This window comes from Cetorhinus maximus, chromosome 27, assembly GCF_964194155.1.
Source record: "Cetorhinus maximus chromosome 27, sCetMax3.hap1.1, whole genome shotgun sequence".
Lineage (NCBI taxonomy): Eukaryota > Metazoa > Chordata > Chondrichthyes > Lamniformes > Cetorhinidae > Cetorhinus > Cetorhinus maximus.
The window spans coordinates 10,438,689-10,460,469 of record NC_135905.1 but is presented as its reverse complement, the minus strand read 5'-3'; the positions used below and the strand labels follow the sequence as shown (position 1 = coordinate 10,460,469).

Genomic DNA, 21,781 nt, shown 5'->3' with positions numbered 1-21,781 from the left:
TATGTAGGACACATGGGGTATATGTTTTGCTATCAGAAGAAATGTTGGTGAATTATGATGTGGTGAGAAAAGCTATTTTGAGTTCATGTGAGTTGGTTCCTGAAACATACAGGTAGAAATTTAGGAATATGATAAAACAGCCTGGGCAAACTTGTATTGAGCTTGAGAGAGTAAATCAAAGTAATTTTGGCTGGTGGATACTGGCGTTAAAAATAGAAACAACCTATGCAGCTCTTAGGGAAGTAATTCTTTTGAAAAAATTTAAAGATTCAATCCCTTCGGTAGTGAGAACTCATGTGGAGGAATAGAGGGTTGATTCTGTAAGACAAGCAACAGAGATAGCTGATGATTATGAGTTAGTTCATAAAGCTAAACTCTTTTTCCATCATCCTTTCAAATTGGAAAAGGATAAAAAGGTGAAAGGAAAGTAGGTCGTCAGGGAAGAGGAGTAGCTGGAAGTTCCCAGGAAGCTTTTCTCAGAATAAAAAGGAAGATGCTGAAGGTAGAAGTGGCATTCCATTATTGAGGTGTTTTCATTGCAATAAAGTGGGGCGCACAAAGTCAGTGTGTTGGAGATTGAAGGAAAAATCTGTAGGAATTGTTGGGGTACAGAAAAGCTCTGGAAAAGTACTGTGGGTTCTGAGGTTCAGACACAGGAGAAACCAGTGGTTTGTGTACAGGTGAAACAGGGAGAATCAGTGAAATGTAAAGAAGTGAGAATGTGTTCACAGTTTACTCAAGAGAATTCTGATGAGCAGGCTGCAGAAATGTTTTAAAATTTTGTATGCGAAGGGAAAGACTTCCCTTCTGTACAGGGTGGAGTAGGTAAAGATATTAAAATTTTAAGAGACACAGGGGCTAGTCAATCCTTACTGTTGTGGGATAGTGATACTTGTTGTTCAAAGGGAGTATTGCAGGAGAATGTGATAATAAGTGGGGTTCATGGAGATGCTAAATCTATTCCATTGTGGAAGGCAAAGTTAAAGAGCAAATGGAGGACAGGTGAAGTTATAGTTGGAGTGGTGGAAAAATTGCCCACTGCAGGGATTGAATTTATTCTGGGTAATGATATAGCTGGATCGTAAATGTGGGTGATACCTATGGTAGTTGAGCAGCCAGTAGAAGTGTTTTCAGAGGCGTTACAGAAGGAACATCCTAGATTGATCCCGTTATAACAATCAGGAAACAAAGGCTCATCAGGAAGAACAAGATAAATAAGAAGGGTAGGCAGTTCAAAGGCAAGAAGGTGTCGAAATCCAATTAGCTGGCACTGTATTTGACAACATTGTTCAGAAGGAAGGAATGCAGGACGGTTCAGCTGAAGTGTTTAACTCAGAGGTTAGCGGAATTACAGAAAAATGATTTGCAATTAAAACACATATCAGTAAGCTTATTCAGAAACAGGAGCAAAATGTATTCCAGTATGTTATTATCTTCGGGAAAGTATTTTGATGAGAAAATGGAGGTCGGATCATGTCTCAACAAATGAAAGCTGGAGGCGGGGCGGGTGCATCAGATTGTTATCCCATTAGGGTATTGAAATGAGATTCAGAGGATCGCTCATGAAATTCCAATGGGGGGACATTTACGAATTAGGAAAACAGAGGAAAAGATAGAGGTTTTTCTTCGGCCAGGATTGCATAGTGATGTAGTCAAATTCTGTAGGACCTATTATACGTGTCAAATGACAGGAAAACCACAAGCAGTGAGTAAGCTGGCGCCTTTAATCCCAATATCAGCATTTGAAGAACCTTTTACTAGTGTCATGATTGATTGTGTAAGACCCCTCCCTAAGACTAAAAGTGGAAATCAGTATTTATGGGCAATAATGGACGTGTCTACTAAATTTCCTGAAGCTATACGTTTAAGAAATATTACAACTTAGATGATTGTGGAGGAGTTAATTAAATTTTTTTTACAAGATATGGTTTACCTAAAGAAATACAATCAGATCAGGGGTCAAATTTCATGTCGCAGCTGTTTAAGGAAGTAACGAACAGTTTGGGGATAAAACAGCTTAAATCGACAGTTTATCATTCGGAGTCACAAGAAGCTTTGAAAAGGTAGCTTCAAACTTTAAAAACTATGATAACAGCATACTATCAGGATTATGCACAGGATTAGGAAAGAGGAATTCCATTTTTGCTATATGCTATTAGAGATGCATCGACTGGTTTTAGCCCTTTTGAACTACTTTCTGGTCATGAGGTAAGGGGTCCACTGAAATTGATTCATGAGAAATTGGTGGGTCATAATTCAGAAACTACTGTCCTGAATTACGTGTCAAATTTCAGGGAAAGATTGAACAGAGCATGAGTGTTGGATAGGGAACATTTAAAGATATCACAGTATGTGATGAAAGTGAAAGCAGATAAGGCTGCTAAAATTTGCAGTTGTGTTTCTGGGGAGAAAGTACTAGTTTTGTTACCAATACTAGGTGATTCATTAAATGCAAGATTTAGTGGGCCTTACAGGATTGAAAAGAAATTGCGTGAAGTAATTATTTAATAAATACTCCAGATAGAAGCAGCAACGGGTGTGTCATGTAAATATGCTTAAAAAGTACTTTGACAGGGAAGAGGAACAAGTGGTATTAGTGATGGTGGATGATGAGAGAGGTAGAAGTGCATGACTCAAATTGATTTTGCTCTAATCAAATTGGATAATGAGGGGGTGCTTGAAAATTTAAATGAAATATTGAGTTACCTTCCAAGGAGGTGTCAAAGTGATTTGGAAAAGCTATTGCAATCACACAAACCTATTTGTAGAGATAAGTTGGGAAAGACGCATTTAGCTTTACATGATGTATGTATAGGAATGTCATCTTCAAGAAGGCAACAACCTTATAGATTAAATCCAGCCAAGTTATCACAGTACAGAAATAAATTGATTTCATTGAGGCTATTTGCAGTAACTGGAGTTCGCCTATTGTACTGGTACCGAAACTGGATGGAACACAAAGACTGTGTGTGGACTATCGGAAGGTGAACACATTGACAAAAGCAGATTCATATCCCATACCACAGTGAGAAAGTGGGACAATCAAAATTTATCACAAAGATTGACTTGCTAAAAGGATATTGGCAGGTACCATTGCCGGAGAGAGCAAAGGAGATATCAGCTTTTGTAACAAGTGGACTATATCAGTTTAAAGTCATGCCATTTGGTATGAAGAATGCACTTGCGACATTTCAAAGACTGACAAACAAAGTAATTACAGGTCTCAGCAATTATGCAGTTTATATTGATGATCTAATCATTTTCAGTCAGATGTGGGAGGAGCATTTACAGCATCTGGGATGAATTAATTACTCAACTGCAAGAAGCTAATTTGGTGATGAAATTGGCTAAAAGTGAAGTTGCAAAAGCGCAAGTTAGGCATCTAGACCATACCGTTGGACATGGTAAGGTGGCTACAAGTGATCTGAAAGTCAAGGCTATCATGGATTTCCCAGTGCCTACAACAAAACGAGAAGTTCTGAGATTTCTGGGCATGAGTGGGTTTTACTGGAAATTTGTACCAAATTTTAACCAAGTGGTTGCTGCACTGACTAAACTATCAAAACAGAAGAAGTTTCAATGGACACTGGAGTGTCAGAAGTCATTCGATAGTTTGAAAACTGTAATAACTACGACACCAGTGTTGGCAGTACCCAATTATGCCAAACAATTCAAGTTGGCTGTTGATGCAAGTGATATAGGCATTGGGGCTGTACTGTTACAAGATGACGACACTGGAATTGAAAAACTGATAGGGTATTTTTCACTGAAGCTGAATGTACAACAGAGAAGATATTCAACGATCGAAAAAGAGACTGAGTTTGGTGTTAGCGCTGCAGCATTTTGAAATTTATGTTGCAAACAGTTCATCAGAAACAATTGTTTATACAGGCCATAATCCTTTGACGTTTTTGGACAAATTTTGTGACAAAAGTGCAAGACTTTTCAGATAGAGTCTATTATTACAACCATTTAATCAACAGATTATACATATTGCTGGAAGAGGAAATCTGTTAGCAGATGTGTTATCAAGAGTTTGAAGCTTAAAGGAAAATGGGTCATTTGTAAAAAAATACATGGACACCGAACTCAAGTGATTTCTGTTGATACCAAGGACTTGTGCGTGTGATATGTTTATGTTAATGCATGCATCTGATAACGTAATAGTGTAATAAGTATAGGAGATAGTGAGAGAATGGGTTATTAAAATGAAGCCCTCTTCTAGAATTATGACGATTCATTTTTTGATAGGGAGGGGAATGTCATGAAGCTATTAACGTATATAATATTGGAAAATATTTTTCTTTTAAAACAGAGGTTTAGTCTGCGGGTGTGTCTTAATTGGATTAAAGCCAGCTAGTCTGGGTGCTTTGCTGTGTACTAGTTTTGAGATGTAAACAGAGAGGTAGAGTGCATTTGCATTTTTTGAATAGAGCATTCAAGAAGTGGGGTTAATTCTAGCACCTAGCTAGCAGAGACCAGGCAGTATTTTTATATTACTAATAAAATTGGTTCTATGAAAGGGGTTTTATTGTTAGAGAGGTGGAGTTCAAAGTGGCTGGTGATACAATGAGAATCATTGATTGGCTGGTGATACAATGAGAATCATTGATACAATGCAATAATTGTATTCCTACTGATCAACAGCTCTATTCACATTAGAACAGGCAGGCTAGGTATAACAAGACAACCATTTTTGTGTAGAGGAGAGGCAATGTGAGATCAAAAGCAGCTGTAAGCCTCCAACTGTCTCCCCAGGGACCAAAATGAAAAGGACCTCATTTTGAATTCATAAAGTGAAAATGCTTTGCCTGGTGTTTGGCTAAGTCTATGGGTTGCTGTAGCCTTAATGGAGATTAGTTTGGGAATTTAAAAATTATGATCGTAGTAATTTGCAGCAATGTGTATATATTTAACTTGTGTAAATTAATAAAATGTTTCACTTAGCTTAATATAAAGCCTCCTGAGAACTAGTGGTTTGATTCCTGAATTTAGAGTTGCATCTCAAACAAAGCACTTAAAATTATAGGTTATGACAGTGTTTAAAGTTTCCCTCTGGGATTTTTTTTTAAAGTAACTCAGCTTTACCAACTGCTCGGTCATAACATTTGAAGTCACACTTTGGCTCTGACAGGTAGAAACAGGTCCTCCTCTCGCACTCTCCTCTAGGTGCTGCTGACTGCCTGTCCCAGGGTGCTCCTCCTGCACTCTCCTCTAGATGCTGCTGACTGCCTGGCTCGGGTTCCTCCCATCGAGGTGCTGCTGACTGCCTGGCTCGGGGTCCTCCTCGCACATTCTCCTCTGGTTCTGGTCAAATAAGCCTGAAGGCCTGACTTACGCAATGAATTTCGTAGTAGAATTTGGACTAATATTTGATGTTACATCGTGCCACATCATGTCAAAATGTCTCAAATGTGCCTGATACAATTGTTCTTGAATTGAAATCATTGGGAAATAGTGACAAACATTCTATTCCAGCAGTGTTCCTGGAAAAGCAATGAGGTGAATGGTCGGTGAATGATCATTAATGGTTCAGGTCTTATCCCACACAAACAGCTTGACAAGATTCCAAAAATAGATGGCACTACCTCGGAGTCAAAACTTGTGTCGTTTATGGAGTTAGTACAGCCCAGGTTTAAGAGCCTTGATCAAGCTAAATTGCTAGAAGTTGAAAATATAGTTTGCACATTGTGTTTCCTGTCAGTTTAAAACACAAAATATTCACACACTAGTCTACTTTGTACGGGTTAACTATAGTGCAGATTTATTTACATGCTAGAAAATTGCTCATGGCGTTATTCAAGGCAAAGCAGTGGTTATATTGTCAAGGGAGGGTGCTGACTTGCGAACGTTGGGAGATGCGCACACGGCCACTGGCAGGATCCACTATGTGATATGCAGGAAATGAAAATGGAGCTTTCCAAGAATCAGCTTGGCTTAATCCTGTTTGCCCAAGGACCCAGGGATGCAGGAAAACATAACAAAGAAATTGAAGCACGAGTACATAATACTGTCCTTTGAGCCTGCTCCACCATTTAAAAGACTACGGCTGATCAAACTCAACTTTCCCACCAATCCCCATATCTCTCGATTTCCTTACTCCAAAAATCTATCAATCTCACCCTTGAATATCCTCAACAACTGAGCATCCTCAGCTCTCTGGGGCGGAGCATTAAATAGATACACAACCACCTGAGTTTCAAATTTCCCATACCTCCTTTCAAAATGGCCATCTCCCTTTACCTGAAACATTCCAGCCAGGGGAAACAACTTCTCAGAAACTATGCTATTAAGCCCTCGCAGAATGTTATACCCTGAGACTCAAGAATCAAATTCTAACAGAAGTTTGATATGAATTTTCATTTCATATATTGAAAATCTTATCTTTCCATCCAAGAACTGACAATGCAAGATGAGCCAAAGTTTACAGAATGATTTGAGTGATTGAATGGCATACAAGATATAGGCACAAGTGATTGACAAAAGCAGACAGACAAAATGCTATACAGCCCAATAAGTAATACACAACTGAGTTGCCAGTTTTAAACATGATCTTGCAACTCCTTACAGCACAGAATCTAGTGATAGACATGCCACTACTAGTTACACAGCTTCACAGTTATGTATAACAGTGGAGTTTGAGCTTTAAAGATTATTTTGCCTTCAAGGTACAAACATTTTTTATTTATAGAGAAAAATGTTAACAGATTTACAAAACATTATTCCATTGTTTGCTGAGTTATATTTTCTACATATTCAGAAGACAATCTTGACTTGACAATCAAATTACGTAAGAGACTGTTGAAATATCTTTTAATTATATGCAATTCCAAAAATAACCTCAAGCACAACCACGCTGCCATCTGAAATTTAAAGGGAGAAGCAGCCTCCATTTTAATCCTTCATTACAATTACTTTCAAAATGCATGAAACCAAAGGTGAGACTTCCTTTTTTTGTCAACACTGTTGCTACATGGAGAAATGTTGGCCAAGTCACTTCACGATTCTTCCCTGATGTGTCACAGGATCTTTAACATCCACATTGGGCCTATAGTTTTGTCTCTTTCAAAATATAACTTCAGCAAAAGATATTGCACTCCCATTTTTGTCAGTTTAAATTATGAGCTCAAACCAATTAGGGCTCCAAGAAACAACCTTCTTCAGGAGGTTAAATTCTGAAATGAAGGATGCCAGAACACAAATATCAAATGTTGATCTAGAAAATATTGTGGCACTATAAATACGATTAAATAAAAAGATACTGCACAGTCGCTACGCACTTATTTAAATAGTTCTACTCTAGGTCCTCTCTCCAGGTCACCTGCACTCACATTTTTAGAAGTATATATTTCTCCGCTTCCCCCATGAAATTTCTCCTCTCCTAATAGGTGACACTGATTCTTTGATAGAATGTAATTTCACAACTGATTTCCATCTCATCCTTTCACTTGCAGGAGTGAAGGCTGTAAAGACCTTTAGGATGTTCCAAGGATGCGATAACACAGATGCAATAACGCACTGTATAAATGGAAGGCTCCTTTGTTCAAATAAAACTTTGTTTGAAAATAAAACAGGCAGCACAAAACAGATGCCCGAAATCTAGTTTATCCACTGACACTCTGTTTTACTCATGCACTAATTTACTTGAACTAATCAGGTTAGGAGCAACAAGGAAGTGTTAAGGTGCATATTTAACATCAACATTAGGGTTTACAATTTTAAAAAACAAGCTGACACTAAACATTGCAGGCTTGCTAAAGGCGGTCTCTACAGCTATTTAAAAGTGCAATGCCACTCGGTCAGAGGGCCTTGTGCAGGGAAGATTTTTTTAATATTAGTTGGGATGTGAACATTGCCTGCAATGCTAGCATTTATTGCCCATCCCTAATTGCCCTTGAGAAGGTGGATCAGCTTCTTGAACCACTGCAGTCTGTCTGGTGTAAGTACATCCACAATGCTGTTAGGAGTTCCAGGATTTTAACCCAGCAACATAGTTCCAAGTGCATTCCAGCAAGTGGTTAAGGTCTGGGATGCACTGCCTGAATGTGTGATGGAGGCAGGTTCAATTAAAGCGCTCAAAAGGAAATTAGACTGTTATCTGAAAAGGAAGGACATACAGGGTTACAGGGAGAAAGAGGGAGAATGGCAATAAGTGAATTGCTCATTTGGAGAGCCGCTGCAGACATAATGGACCGAATGGCCTCCTTCTGCCCTGTAACCATTCTGCGATTCTGTGATGTCAAGATGGTGTACGACTAGGGGAACTTGAAGGTGGTGGCATGTCCACATGCATCTGCTGCCCATGTTCTTCTAGGTGGTAGAGATTGCTGGTTTAGAAGGTGCTATTAAACAATGGTACCATCTTATAGATGGGGTGTTGATCAAGCAAACTGCTTGTAGATTGTCAAGCTTCAAATGTTGTTGAAGCTGCATTCATCCTGGCAAATAGCAATATTGCATCACACGCCTGACTTGAGCTTGTAAATGGTGGACATGCTTTGGGAGGTGAATTATTCACATCAGAATTCCCAACCTCTACCTGCTCTTGTGGGTTGGTCCAATTCATTTCTGATGAATGGTAACGCCAGGATGTTGACAGTTGGGGATTCAGCAATGGTAACACTACTGAATCTCAAGGGCAGATGGTTCGAATCTCTCTTGTTGAAGGTGGTCATTGATTGGCAACGGTGTGGCATAAGTGTTGCTTGCCACTTATCAGCCCAAGCCTGAATGCTGTCCAGGTCTTGCTGCATGCAGGCACGTTCTGCTTCAGTATCTGAGGAGCTGCGAATGTAATTCAACACCTACAAATATTGTAGAAACATTGAAAGTGTTCATTTTGGCAGGATTCTCTCCAGTCAACAGAAACTTGGATGCAGATCACCTATTTGCTTTCTCAACAAGCTAATGTTAAGTGCCACAGTGAAACCTAAAATATAAAGTTGGAAAATAAGGTATTTCTTTTTGTTAAAAAACACTGCCAATCTGTCAACATAACATGATTATGCTTCCACAAAAAAAAATCCATTTGACATCAAGGGTTTTAGGACGTCGAAGTGAACGAAGTACCACATAAACGTAAATTGATTCTTGCTATGTGAAATTATACATTAAAATAAACAGCCTGTTGAAACTATTTTTCTTGAATCTATCTCTCAGCTTCACCCCCACCAATTTTGTTCATATTTCATAAAGCCTCTGACAGCTTCACTTGAGAGGGCATGGTGCAGATTTCAGATGGCAAAAAGTTGTTAACAAAGAGGGAGAAATTGATCCGAACATCCATTTTCCACACAGAAAATTTGGGCAAAATAAACCAATGCAACATCCCAGGATCTGCACTGATGTTATGGGTAATGTCATACTGGTAAAGGCAATTTTGCAGGCATCCTTGGTGGCCACCTAGCACAGGCACCAGGCCCATGTAAATGAAGGACTTGATGCCTGTTTCAAGACCACTGCATATTCAGCAGCACCCAGGGTTTCTAGCTTTAGGTGATTTAACCTGTGGCCTTTAATTGGACCATTGGAGGCTGACAAGTGTAATTTTGAAAATTTACTTTAAAATAGAGCCAAGAGTAAAAGGAGTGCTCCTCCTGGTCACCTCACATTTCCTCCTCCACTCATCCCCACCTTAAACCAAGGGCCTCTGCCAGTGAGGCAGCTGGCCCAAACTGGCTCAATGACAACTGGCAAACTGCTTCTGGGAGGTGCTAATAACAACAGTTCATCACTTCAATTAAAAACGAGATCCAAGACCTAACTTCAGGTGATCTCTGGCTACCAGTTTCTGGCCTGCATTCCACTCAAGCAGATAGTTCTTTGCTTGCACATAAAACTTTCATTTCAATAAGCACTATTAAAAGCAGAGAAACTGGTCTCAAATATGTTAAAATATAAGGTTTAACCAATTTACTCTAGTGCTTTGCCATTCTATCAAGAGTGTGTGCGCTTATAATAACCTAGACAGACAGTTTTGAAAGGCATGGACTATTAAAAAACAAATAGAAATTCAGATAAAATCAACTTTTGCAGCCCTCATTTTTAAACAGAAGGCAAAAAGGAACTACTCAAACCAATTACTAATTTGCATTTTAATCTAATATACTATTTTCAAACTGCAGGTGTTTCCTTAGTACATCATGTTGGAGCGTCTCAGAGATGAAATGACCAACAGAAATAGAAAAAGAAAAAAGATCTCTACTTTCACAATGAGTTTGAATAGAGGCCAGACACCCCCTACCCACCAGCTGACTGTTCGTGATGTCCTGAAACCACAGAAGTTGTGACAAGGTTCCTGATGATCTTCCCCCACCTGCACAAAATAATTTCTGGAGGTGGGAAGCTAAAGATACATGAAACCCAAGTGTACACATCAAGGTAGAGCTCCCCTATCATCCTACTGCAGGAGTGTTATGACCGATGCAGTTGATAATGCTGAGTTATTTAAAAATCCCCAGAGGGAAACTTTAAACAACTGTCATAACCTATAATTTTAAGAGTTAAGTTTGAGATGCGACTCTAAATTCAGGAATCAGACCACCAGTTTGAGGTTTTACATTAAACTAAATGAAACATTTTATTAATTTGCACAGGTTAAAAAAAATATATATATACATACACACATGGCTACAAATTACTATAACTTTTAACAAATTTCCAAACTAATCTCCATTAAGGCAACAGCAACCCATAGACTTAACCAGACACCAGGCAAAGCATTTTCACCTTACGAATTCAAAATGATGTTCTTTTCACTTTGGTTCCTGTGGAGACAGTGGTAGGCTCACAGCTGCTTTGATGTTACATTGCCTTTGTTCTGCACACCTGAAAACTGCTGAAGTTATACCTACCACTGCCCATTGAATGTAAATTTTCATTGTATCACCAGCCCCTTCTAACTATAAAACCCCTTTCATAGTACCAATTAGTAATATAAACATATTGCTTGGTATCTGCTGGATAGGTATCAGTTTTCACCCCACTTCTTGAATGCTCTACTCAAAAAAATGAAAATGCATTCTACTTCTGTTTACATCTCAATACTAGTACATATCAAAAGACCCAGACTAGCTGGCTTTAATCCAATTAAGACACACCCACAGGCTAAACCGTTATTTTAAAAGAAAAATATTTTCCAATAATATGAGATACATTAATAGCTTCATGACAGGAGCAAATCTCTATCACAAATTTGGATAAAACATCAATGGGTCAGATGCTGGTAAATCAAGATTTTTTTTTGGTCTCTACAACCAGAAGTTTGTTTATATTAATAGAATCTCACTGATTACACTTGTGGGGGTTCAACATTAACTGTGTGCCAAATTTAACTGGATGTGCTAGACTGATTTTATGTGCCTGTGAGCTCAAAATAGTGTAATGACAAAACTATGCACTTTCTAAGCTGCACACTGGATCATGACACAATGCTCTTGGGCCCAACCTTGAAACATAATGATGTCACTGTTAAATATGTGGCACTGCACTGTTACACAGTAAACACTCATTTTCGATTGAATAATTTCTTTTTCAGGCAAAATATTATGCCATTGCAATGAATAAAGTGGATCATAAATTGTTACAAAATAAAGCAACTTCCAAAATCTTTCACAATATATTTAAACTATGATACGTGGAGGTACTTCACCTTTGAACACAATGCTCCAAGCTTAAAATTCAATTGATTAATTTCATAATTGAAAGTGTACACAGGGTTGAGCTACATTCCTTCTGATTTTTAACCATCCAAATCATTACCATCTAGTCAGTGCATCTCCACAATCCTTAAACAATAATTGGCACAATAGATTTTTTTCCCCAGCTTTCGGCTAACCCCCCTTATGGATATCTGGAAAATCTTGATTTTATTTAATTACAATCGAAGTTACCATACAGAAATAGGCCATTCATCCTGTCATATAAATATAATAATTTTCATAATATTATTGCGATTTATTGTAAAGGTAGGTTAATAGTGGGGTTTGGATTACTTTGTGTGTGTAGGGGTGTGTGTGTGGGTTTTAATTGAATTGCAGACAGCTAGTCTGGAGCTTTTGAGTTACCAAAAGAGAAGCTAGGTTTGAAACGCTAAATACTTAAACATGGCTGAAGTTTTAGAATGTGAGGTGCGAGGAACATTTGCATTTTTCGATAAACCAGAGTAGTTTGAATTACAAAGAGATAATGGGATGTTACGCCTCGCCATATGAAGCTAAATCAAACAGTGTGTTTATTTTTCCCAAAGATTACTGGTAATATGAGTACTGTGGAACATTTATATTATGGAAAAAGTAAAGTTGCGAAGGCATATTGGAACAATGGGATTTACACTAAAAAGGGAGAAACATGTATAAAGGAAATGAGGTTATGTGTAAGGAAAGAAGGTATTCTAAGATCTAACAAGTGTGAAAAGCCTCCAGCCTCTATGTACCAAGCTGCTGTCTACAGGAACCAAAGCTAAGAGAATTCACTTTGAGTATCACTGTCCAGGATGTTGTGTGCTTTGCCTGGGTCTGTTGAAATCTATGTTGTTTCACTGTTGCCTTAATGGAGCTAGATGTAACTATGAGCTAGATTATTAGGAGGTTTAGGAGTTATTAAAAGAGTAATTTATAGACCTATTGTGCTTAAAACCCTTTTTCTTTTATTAATAAATGTTCAATTTAGTTTTGTAAAAAAGCCTCTAAGGCATGGTGGGCTCATTACTACTGAATTCAAGGCACGCAGCTCAAAATAAAGTAAAATTGCAAACAGTTGTAGCAGCTGTTTCAAGTTTCCCTTCAGGATTTGAGCAGGTCAGCATTTACCATCCGCTGTACCATAACAATAGTAAGTCCATGTAGACTTCCTGTCCATGCAAGCAAGTAGTCCCAATCACAATTAATCATCCTGCTCCCATGTCCCTTCAACTGCTTTTTCCCAATCCACCTATCCAATTTGATCTTGAATGCTGACATGGTTCCTGCTTCAGACTTGGCAGTGGGCATCACAACTTTGAGTGAAGTTTCTCCAACATTGTTCTAAAAAAATCTTATTTAATCTTCTGTGTTGTCTTGTCTTAGATCCCTTAACTACAGGAAACTGCTTACTTCCTTGCCACATCGTTTTATAATCTTAAATCATTTCTATCAGATTGTTCTGTAAACCATGTTGTTAAGCAATCAGCATCCTAATAAAGCTGTCTTGTACCCTATTTAGATGTCTATATCCTTTCCATAGTGTGCAGTTCAATGCTGCACAGAGTATTCTTAGGTCTTATTATGACTTAATATAGGCTCATCATTAACTCTTGTTTCATAGAATAGAATCATAGAATCATGACTTTTATGTAGTATACCTTTTCAATAAAATCTTGAATTCCATTTGCTTTTACTTTACATGGATAACAACCTATTATGCCCTGTGAACATTTCCCCTCAAACCTCTCAATAAATTAGAGTATACTACAGTGGGTAGTTTCTTTTAAACCAAAATGAATCACAAACTTTGCTGACACTTTTTAACTCATTCCCCAATCTTATCAATATCCTGTTGCAGGTTCCTTTTATTTAAGGATTAACTATACCTCATCACTACCTTCCCCAATGCAATTTTGGTGCCATTTGTAATTTTTCAACATCAGTCTATGAAACCTAGATCCAAATCATTGATGTACTTAGTGAACAGAATTGGTTCAGAATTAAACCCTGAGAGTCATTGACCTACTTCCAAACACTCTGGAAAAAGTTACTTAACTTCTGTTTTCTCTTATCTCGAAGTTTTAATCTAGTTCCTCAAAAAAAAATCTCTTAATCTTTCCTAGTAATATCCCATTGGGTGTTTTGTTGAATAGTTTCCTCAAGTCCACGTACATTACATCCATTCCATTTGTCCATCACCCAAAGAACATCCAGCACAAGAATACTACTAAACTGTGCTAAGCTTAAAATCATGGACAATGGCACAGCAAAATAATTTCAGTTTGAAATCCTTAGCATAGGGGGAAAACAGTGTAGAAAAGTACCAAGAAATATAGAAGCTCAGATACCTACAAAAAGGGCCAATGTGAGAAACCGATAGAATTTTGCCCATGTGAACATCAATATAACTGCATTCATAGAAAATCAAGGGTAACCTTTAATGCCTTGCCATGGGTGGTAGTGGGCTAATAAACTGAGTACATCAAATGCAAACAAAGATCCTATAAGTATAACATTATACTAACTCATGTAACAATGCGAGCAGGCACCCATCAACAGGGACTCCTGCAAATGCTATTAAAAAAGTGTACAATTCTGTCACTAACTAGTAAACCAGTATGACATTTTGGGAAATGATAATAAACTGATGCCCGCCCTATAAAAGGTTGATCCCATAAAAACAGGGAGGTGGGAAATAGGGAATGTTATTTGGTGTCAAACCAGATTTTTAAAAATGCACATGATGGCCTTTGGACCTTCTGAACACTATTTAAACCTGCCTAGAGTTAATGTAAATATTCATCCGTTATGGTCAATGCCTCTAAGAGTTTAAAAAGGAAAGAGTGAGCCCTCTTCTGAGCATAAAAGAATCCAGCCCCACAATATAAATAGTCCTACCTGACTGAAAGCCAATCATCTCAATCCAGTTAATGAGTACAGGTCTAGAGTATAAAATTGGACGTAATGGCACAAATTGGCCATCTCAACCAAAGAAACAAGCAAGATATCAAGTGTAGGAAATGTAAAGTTTCCAAACTCCACTTCTAGGGTTGTTGCTTGATGGCAACACTGGGTATTTGAAGTGCCAATATCCACGACTACAGGTATCCCTCAAATACTACTCAAGATATAATGGCTACTGGAGGCTTTTTTTAAAAAAGTCTTCAAGTACTGCTTGGCAATTTGTTTTTTCCTCCCCTCAAACATGAACTTATATGTAGAATTATTGTTGAAATCTATCAACATGCTGCATAGGCACCACTCTGACAAAGTGACAATGACAGTTGTTCTGATAGTTCTCCCACTCCAGCCAGGAAGCCAGCATCTTTAATTATTAGCATTTTTCAGTCATTTGTAAAGTTTCAACAATGGAATGTTGCCCAATCACAATAAAAAGCATGTGTCAAACTGAAGACTAAAACAAATAACTTGCAGTGTCTACATTCTAAACCAATTAGCAACAGAATTGAAGAATTTCCACTAAAGAAAAAAAAGTGTAATACATACCAATAAGGTTATATAGGGAAGTTCATAGAAGTAAATCAGTCCAAATTGTGTGTAACGTAATAATTTAATTGCATTTATGTAAACCTGCTTACTGACTTAAAGTTTACATCAATACAGTTTACTCCTGTTTTTTCTACAAGTGGTAAGAAAGTAGAGAAAAAGGCACAATAACCGGAAATATGACCTCAATGTTCAACCAAGGCTGAAACTTCACTTACTGTTCTAATGAATATAACTGTATTTTCATAAGCTAGTTTTGCTTCCTCTTGTCATTCTCCAAGGATGAGATTCATGGGAACAGCAACACGAGGAGCTAGTTTCCTGGGAAAACACGATCATGGTATGGGATCATCAGCTGCATCCAACTAGGATCAATGTTTTTGTTATAGCCCAGCTGATGGTAAATGCTGAGCTGTTCAAATCCCAGAGGGAAACTTGAAACAACTGCCACAATTGTTTTACAATTTGTATTTATTTCAGATGCATGCCTTGAATTCAGTAGTAATGAGACCACCAAGTCTTATAGGTTTCTTATAAAACTAAATTAAACCTTTATTAATCAAGAAAAATGATTTTAAGCACATACACAGGCTTATAAGTTACTATAACTCCTAGCTCCCCTAATTAATCTAGCTCCCAGTGACACTTCCGTTCAGGCAACAGAAAACACAAAGATTTGAACAGACCCAGGCAAAGTAACACGATACGCTGAACAGCTGAATTCAAGGCAAGTTTTCTTCACTTCAGTTCGTGTAGACAGCAACTTGAGGCTTAGAAGTTGGAGGCTTTTCATACTTTTTAGATCTAGAATGCCTTCCTTTTACACATAACCTCATCTCCTTTATACATGTTTCTCCCTTTTTACTGTAAATCCCATTGTCCCAAAATGCCTTTTCAACTCTACTTTTCTAATAATAAAAATCTTTCATAGTACCAATTTTATAGTAAGGTCAGCTTCAGCTGTGGTTCCTCATGATGGGACAGCCTACAACACTCAGTGCCAGGGATGGAATACAAACAATGGGTAATTCAATGAAACAGCAGCAAGTACCCATTGGCCTAAAACTAAGCGTGGGAGAAAGAAAAATCATTCTTACCACTCACCAGTTTAGGGCTCCTCCCTACAAAGCTGCTTCAGCTATCTCAGCAATACAGAGCACTTCAATGACCTTGGACTGACTGGAGGACCCATCTGGAGCCCACTGACCCTGAATTACTTAATCCTTAATTACTGAAGACCATTCCAAAATTATCACCCTATTGTTTTCTGCTAGGGATTTCACCAAGGGGGCCCAGCAGTGAGATACATGCATTGCAGGTTTTAAGACAAAAATAACTTGCAAGTATTTTTAGCAATATTTTTTCTGAACACATATGAGTGTGCTTAAATATCTTAGAGTAAAAAGTTCAAATCTTTAAATGCCCAAAACTAAATATGCTGTCTTTGCCTTTAACCTACAAAAGCAGCAACTCAATTCCCATTTAATAGGAATTTTTGCTCATTCACCAGTCCTGATCTTGCAGGCTTCCACTAATTCACCATTTGCCCAACAAGATTTCAAAATCTTTACCTTCATTTACAAATACCTCTTCAGGCCCCCATCCATCTTACTTGTTCCTACTTCCTGGCTTAAACTCTCCATGCTTCCAATTCTGTTTTAATACGTAACCCTGCCTTTTGATAACCCCATCAGCCATTATGGCTTTGTATTCCAGAATTCTCAAGTCACTTCTCCTTAGTATATTTCCTCCCACCTCTTATATCTCACCTTCCATTACCCACACCTCCGTCCCCCCACCCCTGCAGTTCCAGCTACCTGATAGGAACAGGAGTAGGTTATTAAGCCCCTGGAGCCTTCTTTAGTGAGATCATAGCGGATATACGACACAACTCCACATACCCACCTTTGCCCCCGATCCCCTAATACCTTTGATAGATTTTTGTTAGCCAATCTCAGTTTTAAAATTGGTGATCTAGCATCAGTTGCCATTGCTGAAGAGAGTTCCAAACATCCACCATCCTGTATATGTAATAGCATTTCCTAATTTCACTCCTGAAAGGTCTGGTTCTAATTTTTAGACTATGCCCCTCAGTCCTAAACTCCCCAACTAGCAGAAATAGTTTCTCCCGATCAACCCTATCTGTTCCCCTTAATATCTTGAACACTTCAATCAAATCACCTCAACCTTCTAAATTCCAGGAAATACAACCCTTGCTTAGTCTCCCTCATAGGTTAATCCCTTGGAGTCCAAGTATCATTCCAGTAAAATTATGCTGCACTCCTTCCAAGGCTGGTATATCCTTCCTAATGTGCAATGCCAAGAACTGCTCCCAATACTCCAGGTGTGGTCTAACTGGGGCTTTGTACAGCGAAAGTATAACTTCTATCCTTATATATTCTATTCTCTGAATATAAATCACCTTGGGAGATGTTATTTTAAAAGGGTGTTGTAATAGTACAAGTTATTGATTTTGCTGCGTTTACCCATGACTTCAGGGCTCCTGGTTCTATTCCAGGATTTTGAGCACATAATCTGGGCCAGGCAAGTCCAAATTATTGCCTTCATTGGCCACATGGCTGCATACCATGGGGTGCTGGAGGCCACATAAAGTTAACATCAATGCTATCATTCATTTTTATTCTTCACACTTTAACAGAAACTAAGAGGCACGTGGTAATTTCAGAAAACTTACAAACATGCTAAACATTCAAAACAAAAAGATAGTAAATCTGCAAATGCTAAAAATATAAAAGCTAATGAAGAATCCCCAAACATCATAACTTGTCTTTTCTTACTACAGATGCTGATTGACGTGTGCGTTTCCAGCATTTCTATTTGTTTTATGGACACTAAATTTTATTGTTCAATTATAATTATAACAATTTTATGTTATTGTACAGCACTAAAGCACTAAATGAAAAAACAATGACAAGCTGCCACTGACAGCAAGAAATCAATCAAGTCATGGGGCATCATTGTCTTTACAATTGCTTTTACATGATTAGTTTGCAAAATACCTAGTTTGGACATTTCAAAAGCATTGTTGGAACATGGTAACAGAAGTAGGCAATTCAGCCTGCTTCACCATTTAATTAGATCATAGCTGATCATCTAGCTTGGCTTGAGAAAGTGGCGTTATCTTCATATCCCTTGGTGTCATTAGTCTCCAGAAATCTATCAATTTCTGTCTTCTGAACATACTCAATGATTGAGCTTCCATAGTCCTCTGGGGTAGAAAATTCCAAAGCTTCATCACCCTCAGTGAAGAAATTCCTCCTCATCTCAGTCTTAAATGGCCTATCCCTTATTCTAATCTCAGGACTCAGAAAAAAACACATCTCAAGGTGGGTCCAAGACAGCAATGTCACTAAATGTCATTTAAGTCAGCACTGGAAAGTAAATGCAAAATCAAGCAAAGATGGAATCATTTTGAAACATCATTGGGCAGTAAGCTTAAATAAGTTTCATGTTGGAACAGGAGACTGAGCTTATTAAATATCCTGGAGCATGGAGTAGGCGATAGGTACCACCCATTAATCTTTGTTGCCGCGGCCAATTAAAGGATCATTTCTGTTTACTTAAAATCCACATTATCGCTTCACATATCTGTAGGCATTGCAATTATCTATCATATCCCAACAATGAAAGCAATATGCACAAAGTCCAAGTTGTTAGAGCTGGGATCACATTTGTTTAAACAAGACCAGCAAAGTACCAGGCAAATAAAAAGAAACTTGGAAACCAGTCATAACAAAAGGTTAAAGTTGAAAAGCCAACTTTGGCCAGATACCAATTGAGCAACTGTGCATTTCCAGCTTTAAGTCTCAGACCTCCAGCGCTCACTTTAATATTCCTACTTGGGTGCGAGCTCTCATTGAACTTAACTGAGATTAGGCTTTCTGGACAAAACGGCAGAGTTGGTTTGACTGTGACCACAGCTGACTATGGAGAGGTAGGTTGGTGGTATCTGTTCTTTATTTTTTTTTAAAAAAAGGTGATGCCCACTTCCTTCACACACTCGCAAATTTCTGTTTTGCATCAAAATAATATGTACAAGCACCAAGTTTGACATCACAAAAAAACATTTTCACTATAGAAATTTGGCCCAAATGGTTCATGTCCTTATCAACTCCAAGGGCCCTCCTTCCCCCACATAAATTTCACCTTATCTAACACATCCTTTCATACTTTCCTCCCTCAAGTACTTGTCTAGCTTCCCTTCAGCTTGCAGCGTGTGGTTAAGCAAGTTTCACACCCTAGCAACTGGGTAAAGAACTTGCTGCTGAATTCTTGGATGTAAACGGTGCTGCATTTATTTATGACCCTTGGTTTGGAACAATCTCTCTCCCCCCACAACACAGGTGGAAATAAATATCTCCCAATACCCCATGCATGCCCCTCCTAAATTCAAAAAGACCCTCCATCAGGTCACCTCCAAACTCCTGCCTAGAGGCGGAAAAAGGATCCTCAGCCCGTTCACCGGTGCTTTTTTTTTTAAAAAAAGAGACAAGAAAAGTTGTTTTATATGAAAGTGCTTTGCATTTAAAAAAAAATAAAATCCTCCATCCAAACTGGAAACCATCACTTCACACAAATGTTTGGACTGGTTAGTGAACAATATTGACGGTGTTATTGAACTGACGCCGCGGGGGAATGATCGTTCTCTCTCCCCTCCCCCCCTACCCTTTCCAGCGGGGGTGACAGTTTTAACGGGTCTTCGTTCTAGAACGCGGGGTTTGGAACGTTCGGCTGAGTTTAAACCACCCCCACGTGTTTTGGAACGTCCGGGTCGGTTTTAACACTACCCCAACCCCCCCCCCCCCGCGTGGCTCGACAACGCGGAGGTTTAGAACGTTCGGGTCAGTTTTAAATCCCCCCTCCCCTCGCTCGCGCGGATGGGGGCTCGAGCCGCTGGGGTAAAGGTGACGCGATCGGCAGCTTCTATTTCCCGTCCCCGTCCCCACCGTCACCGCCTTTACCTTCCGCTATCAGCTCCTCCACCGTCACCTGGTAGCGGCCCACCGCGTACATTTTGCCCTGGAAGGATGACCAGCCGCCAGCGCTGCCAGACTGTCCGGCCGCTCCTCCTCCCGCCACCGCCGCCGCACCTTCCCTCCGAACGTCGAAAAACTTCTTCATCCTCCCGTCGGGCGCCTCGATGTGTGTTGGGTTGTGTTGTGTGAGGGGAGAGAGATGCCGGCTGCTGCTTCTCCTCCTCCTCCTCCTTCCTCGCCGACAGCCTCTCAGGGCCACCTCGCCGACAGCATTGTGACCTTCATACAGCCACGGGCCGGCTTTTTCCCCCTCTCTCGCTCTCTCTCCGAGGTCAGGTAGGGGTTTCCAGTTCTTTGTATGTGTGTAAGGGCGGGGGATAGCGCATCGCCCCCTCCTTCCACCCACCGACCGCCGGTTACCTGGCGGACTGAGCAAATGTCAGGAAAACATGCGGCAGGCGTCAGGCGCCGGCCCCGCCCCCCTCTCCGCCTCCTCCTCCTCCTCACCACCTCCCGGAACCGGAAATGCCCGCCCACAGACCCACACACCCCTCCCCCACAGACCCACACACTCCTCCCCCACAGACTCACACACCCCTCCCCCCCACAGACCCACACTCCCCTCCCCCCACAGACTCACACTCCCCTCCCCCACAGACCCACACACCCCTCCCCCAGTTCCCAGCTTCACTCTGGCTGCTCCCCCACCCCCATTTCCTCCTTTGGTCTATGGGGGCTGTGGATCTTCTGCTGTCGCCGGTGGCATCCCACGAAAGAATAAAAGGGAAAAAAAAACGTGTTGCCCTAATCACGTGGTCCCTAATCACCCTCCAACCGAGTGGCTTGCTAGACCAATTATTCGGGGGGGGGGGGGGGGGGCGGGTGGCAGTTAAGAGTCAAGCCCGCATTTGCTGTGGGTCTGGAGTCACCTCAGACCTGGGCCAGACCCCCAGGTGCGGAGGGCAGATTTCCCTCCCTAAAGGACGTGAGTGAACCGGATGGGTTTTTACGACAATCAATGATCGTTTCGCGGTCACCGTTACTCACGTTTCTCACGTGTCGGTGCAGACTTGATGGGCCGAAGGGCCTCTCCTGCACTGTGTGATTCTGTGATTTCTGAGGCTAGCTTTATATTCCAGAATTTTTTTTTCATTCACAGGATGTGGGCTTTGGTGGTTGGGCCAGCTTTTATTGCCCATCCTAGATTTGGCCGTGGTGGGATTTGAACCCATGTTCTCAGAGAATTAGGCTAAGCATCTGGATTACTAATTCAGTGATAGTATGGTTACATCACCATTTCCCTGTAATTGATGCCCTTAATTAGCCAATTAATAACCACAAGGGCCTTATCCCGCTGCCACCCAACTGCAGGTGGGCCTAATACCATGTGGCATGCATGGCAGCTAAAACCGTGTGGCCAGCTTGTCACCTCCAGGTGAGGGGAATCCCTCAATCAGGCACTGAGTGTTCTTGAATGAGGGACTGAACATTGAGAAACACCACCCCCCCCTGCCACCGCTTCACATTACCTACCTGTGGCCTGGGTTGCTTCGTGATCCTGAGACTCTGGTACCTGTCCTTCCATTGGGATCCACA

At 40.0% G+C, this 21,781-nt stretch overlaps 1 protein-coding gene across 2 annotated transcripts in view; it reads right to left on the bottom strand.

The window, feature by feature from the left end:
- The window catches only part of LOC144668555 (AP2-associated protein kinase 1-like), a 106,238-nt gene extending 85,570 nt beyond the window's left edge, over nt 1-20,668 (bottom strand). For both annotated transcript variants that reach the window (XM_078530699.1, XM_078530700.1), the window contains exon 1: nt 20,171-20,668. In XM_078530699.1, coding sequence (XP_078386825.1) covers nt 20,171-20,330 — 160 coding nt within the window. In that variant the 5' untranslated portion in view covers nt 20,331-20,668. The remainder of the gene's footprint in view (nt 1-20,170) is intronic.
- Between the last annotated feature and the right edge of the window lie 1,113 nt (nt 20,669-21,781).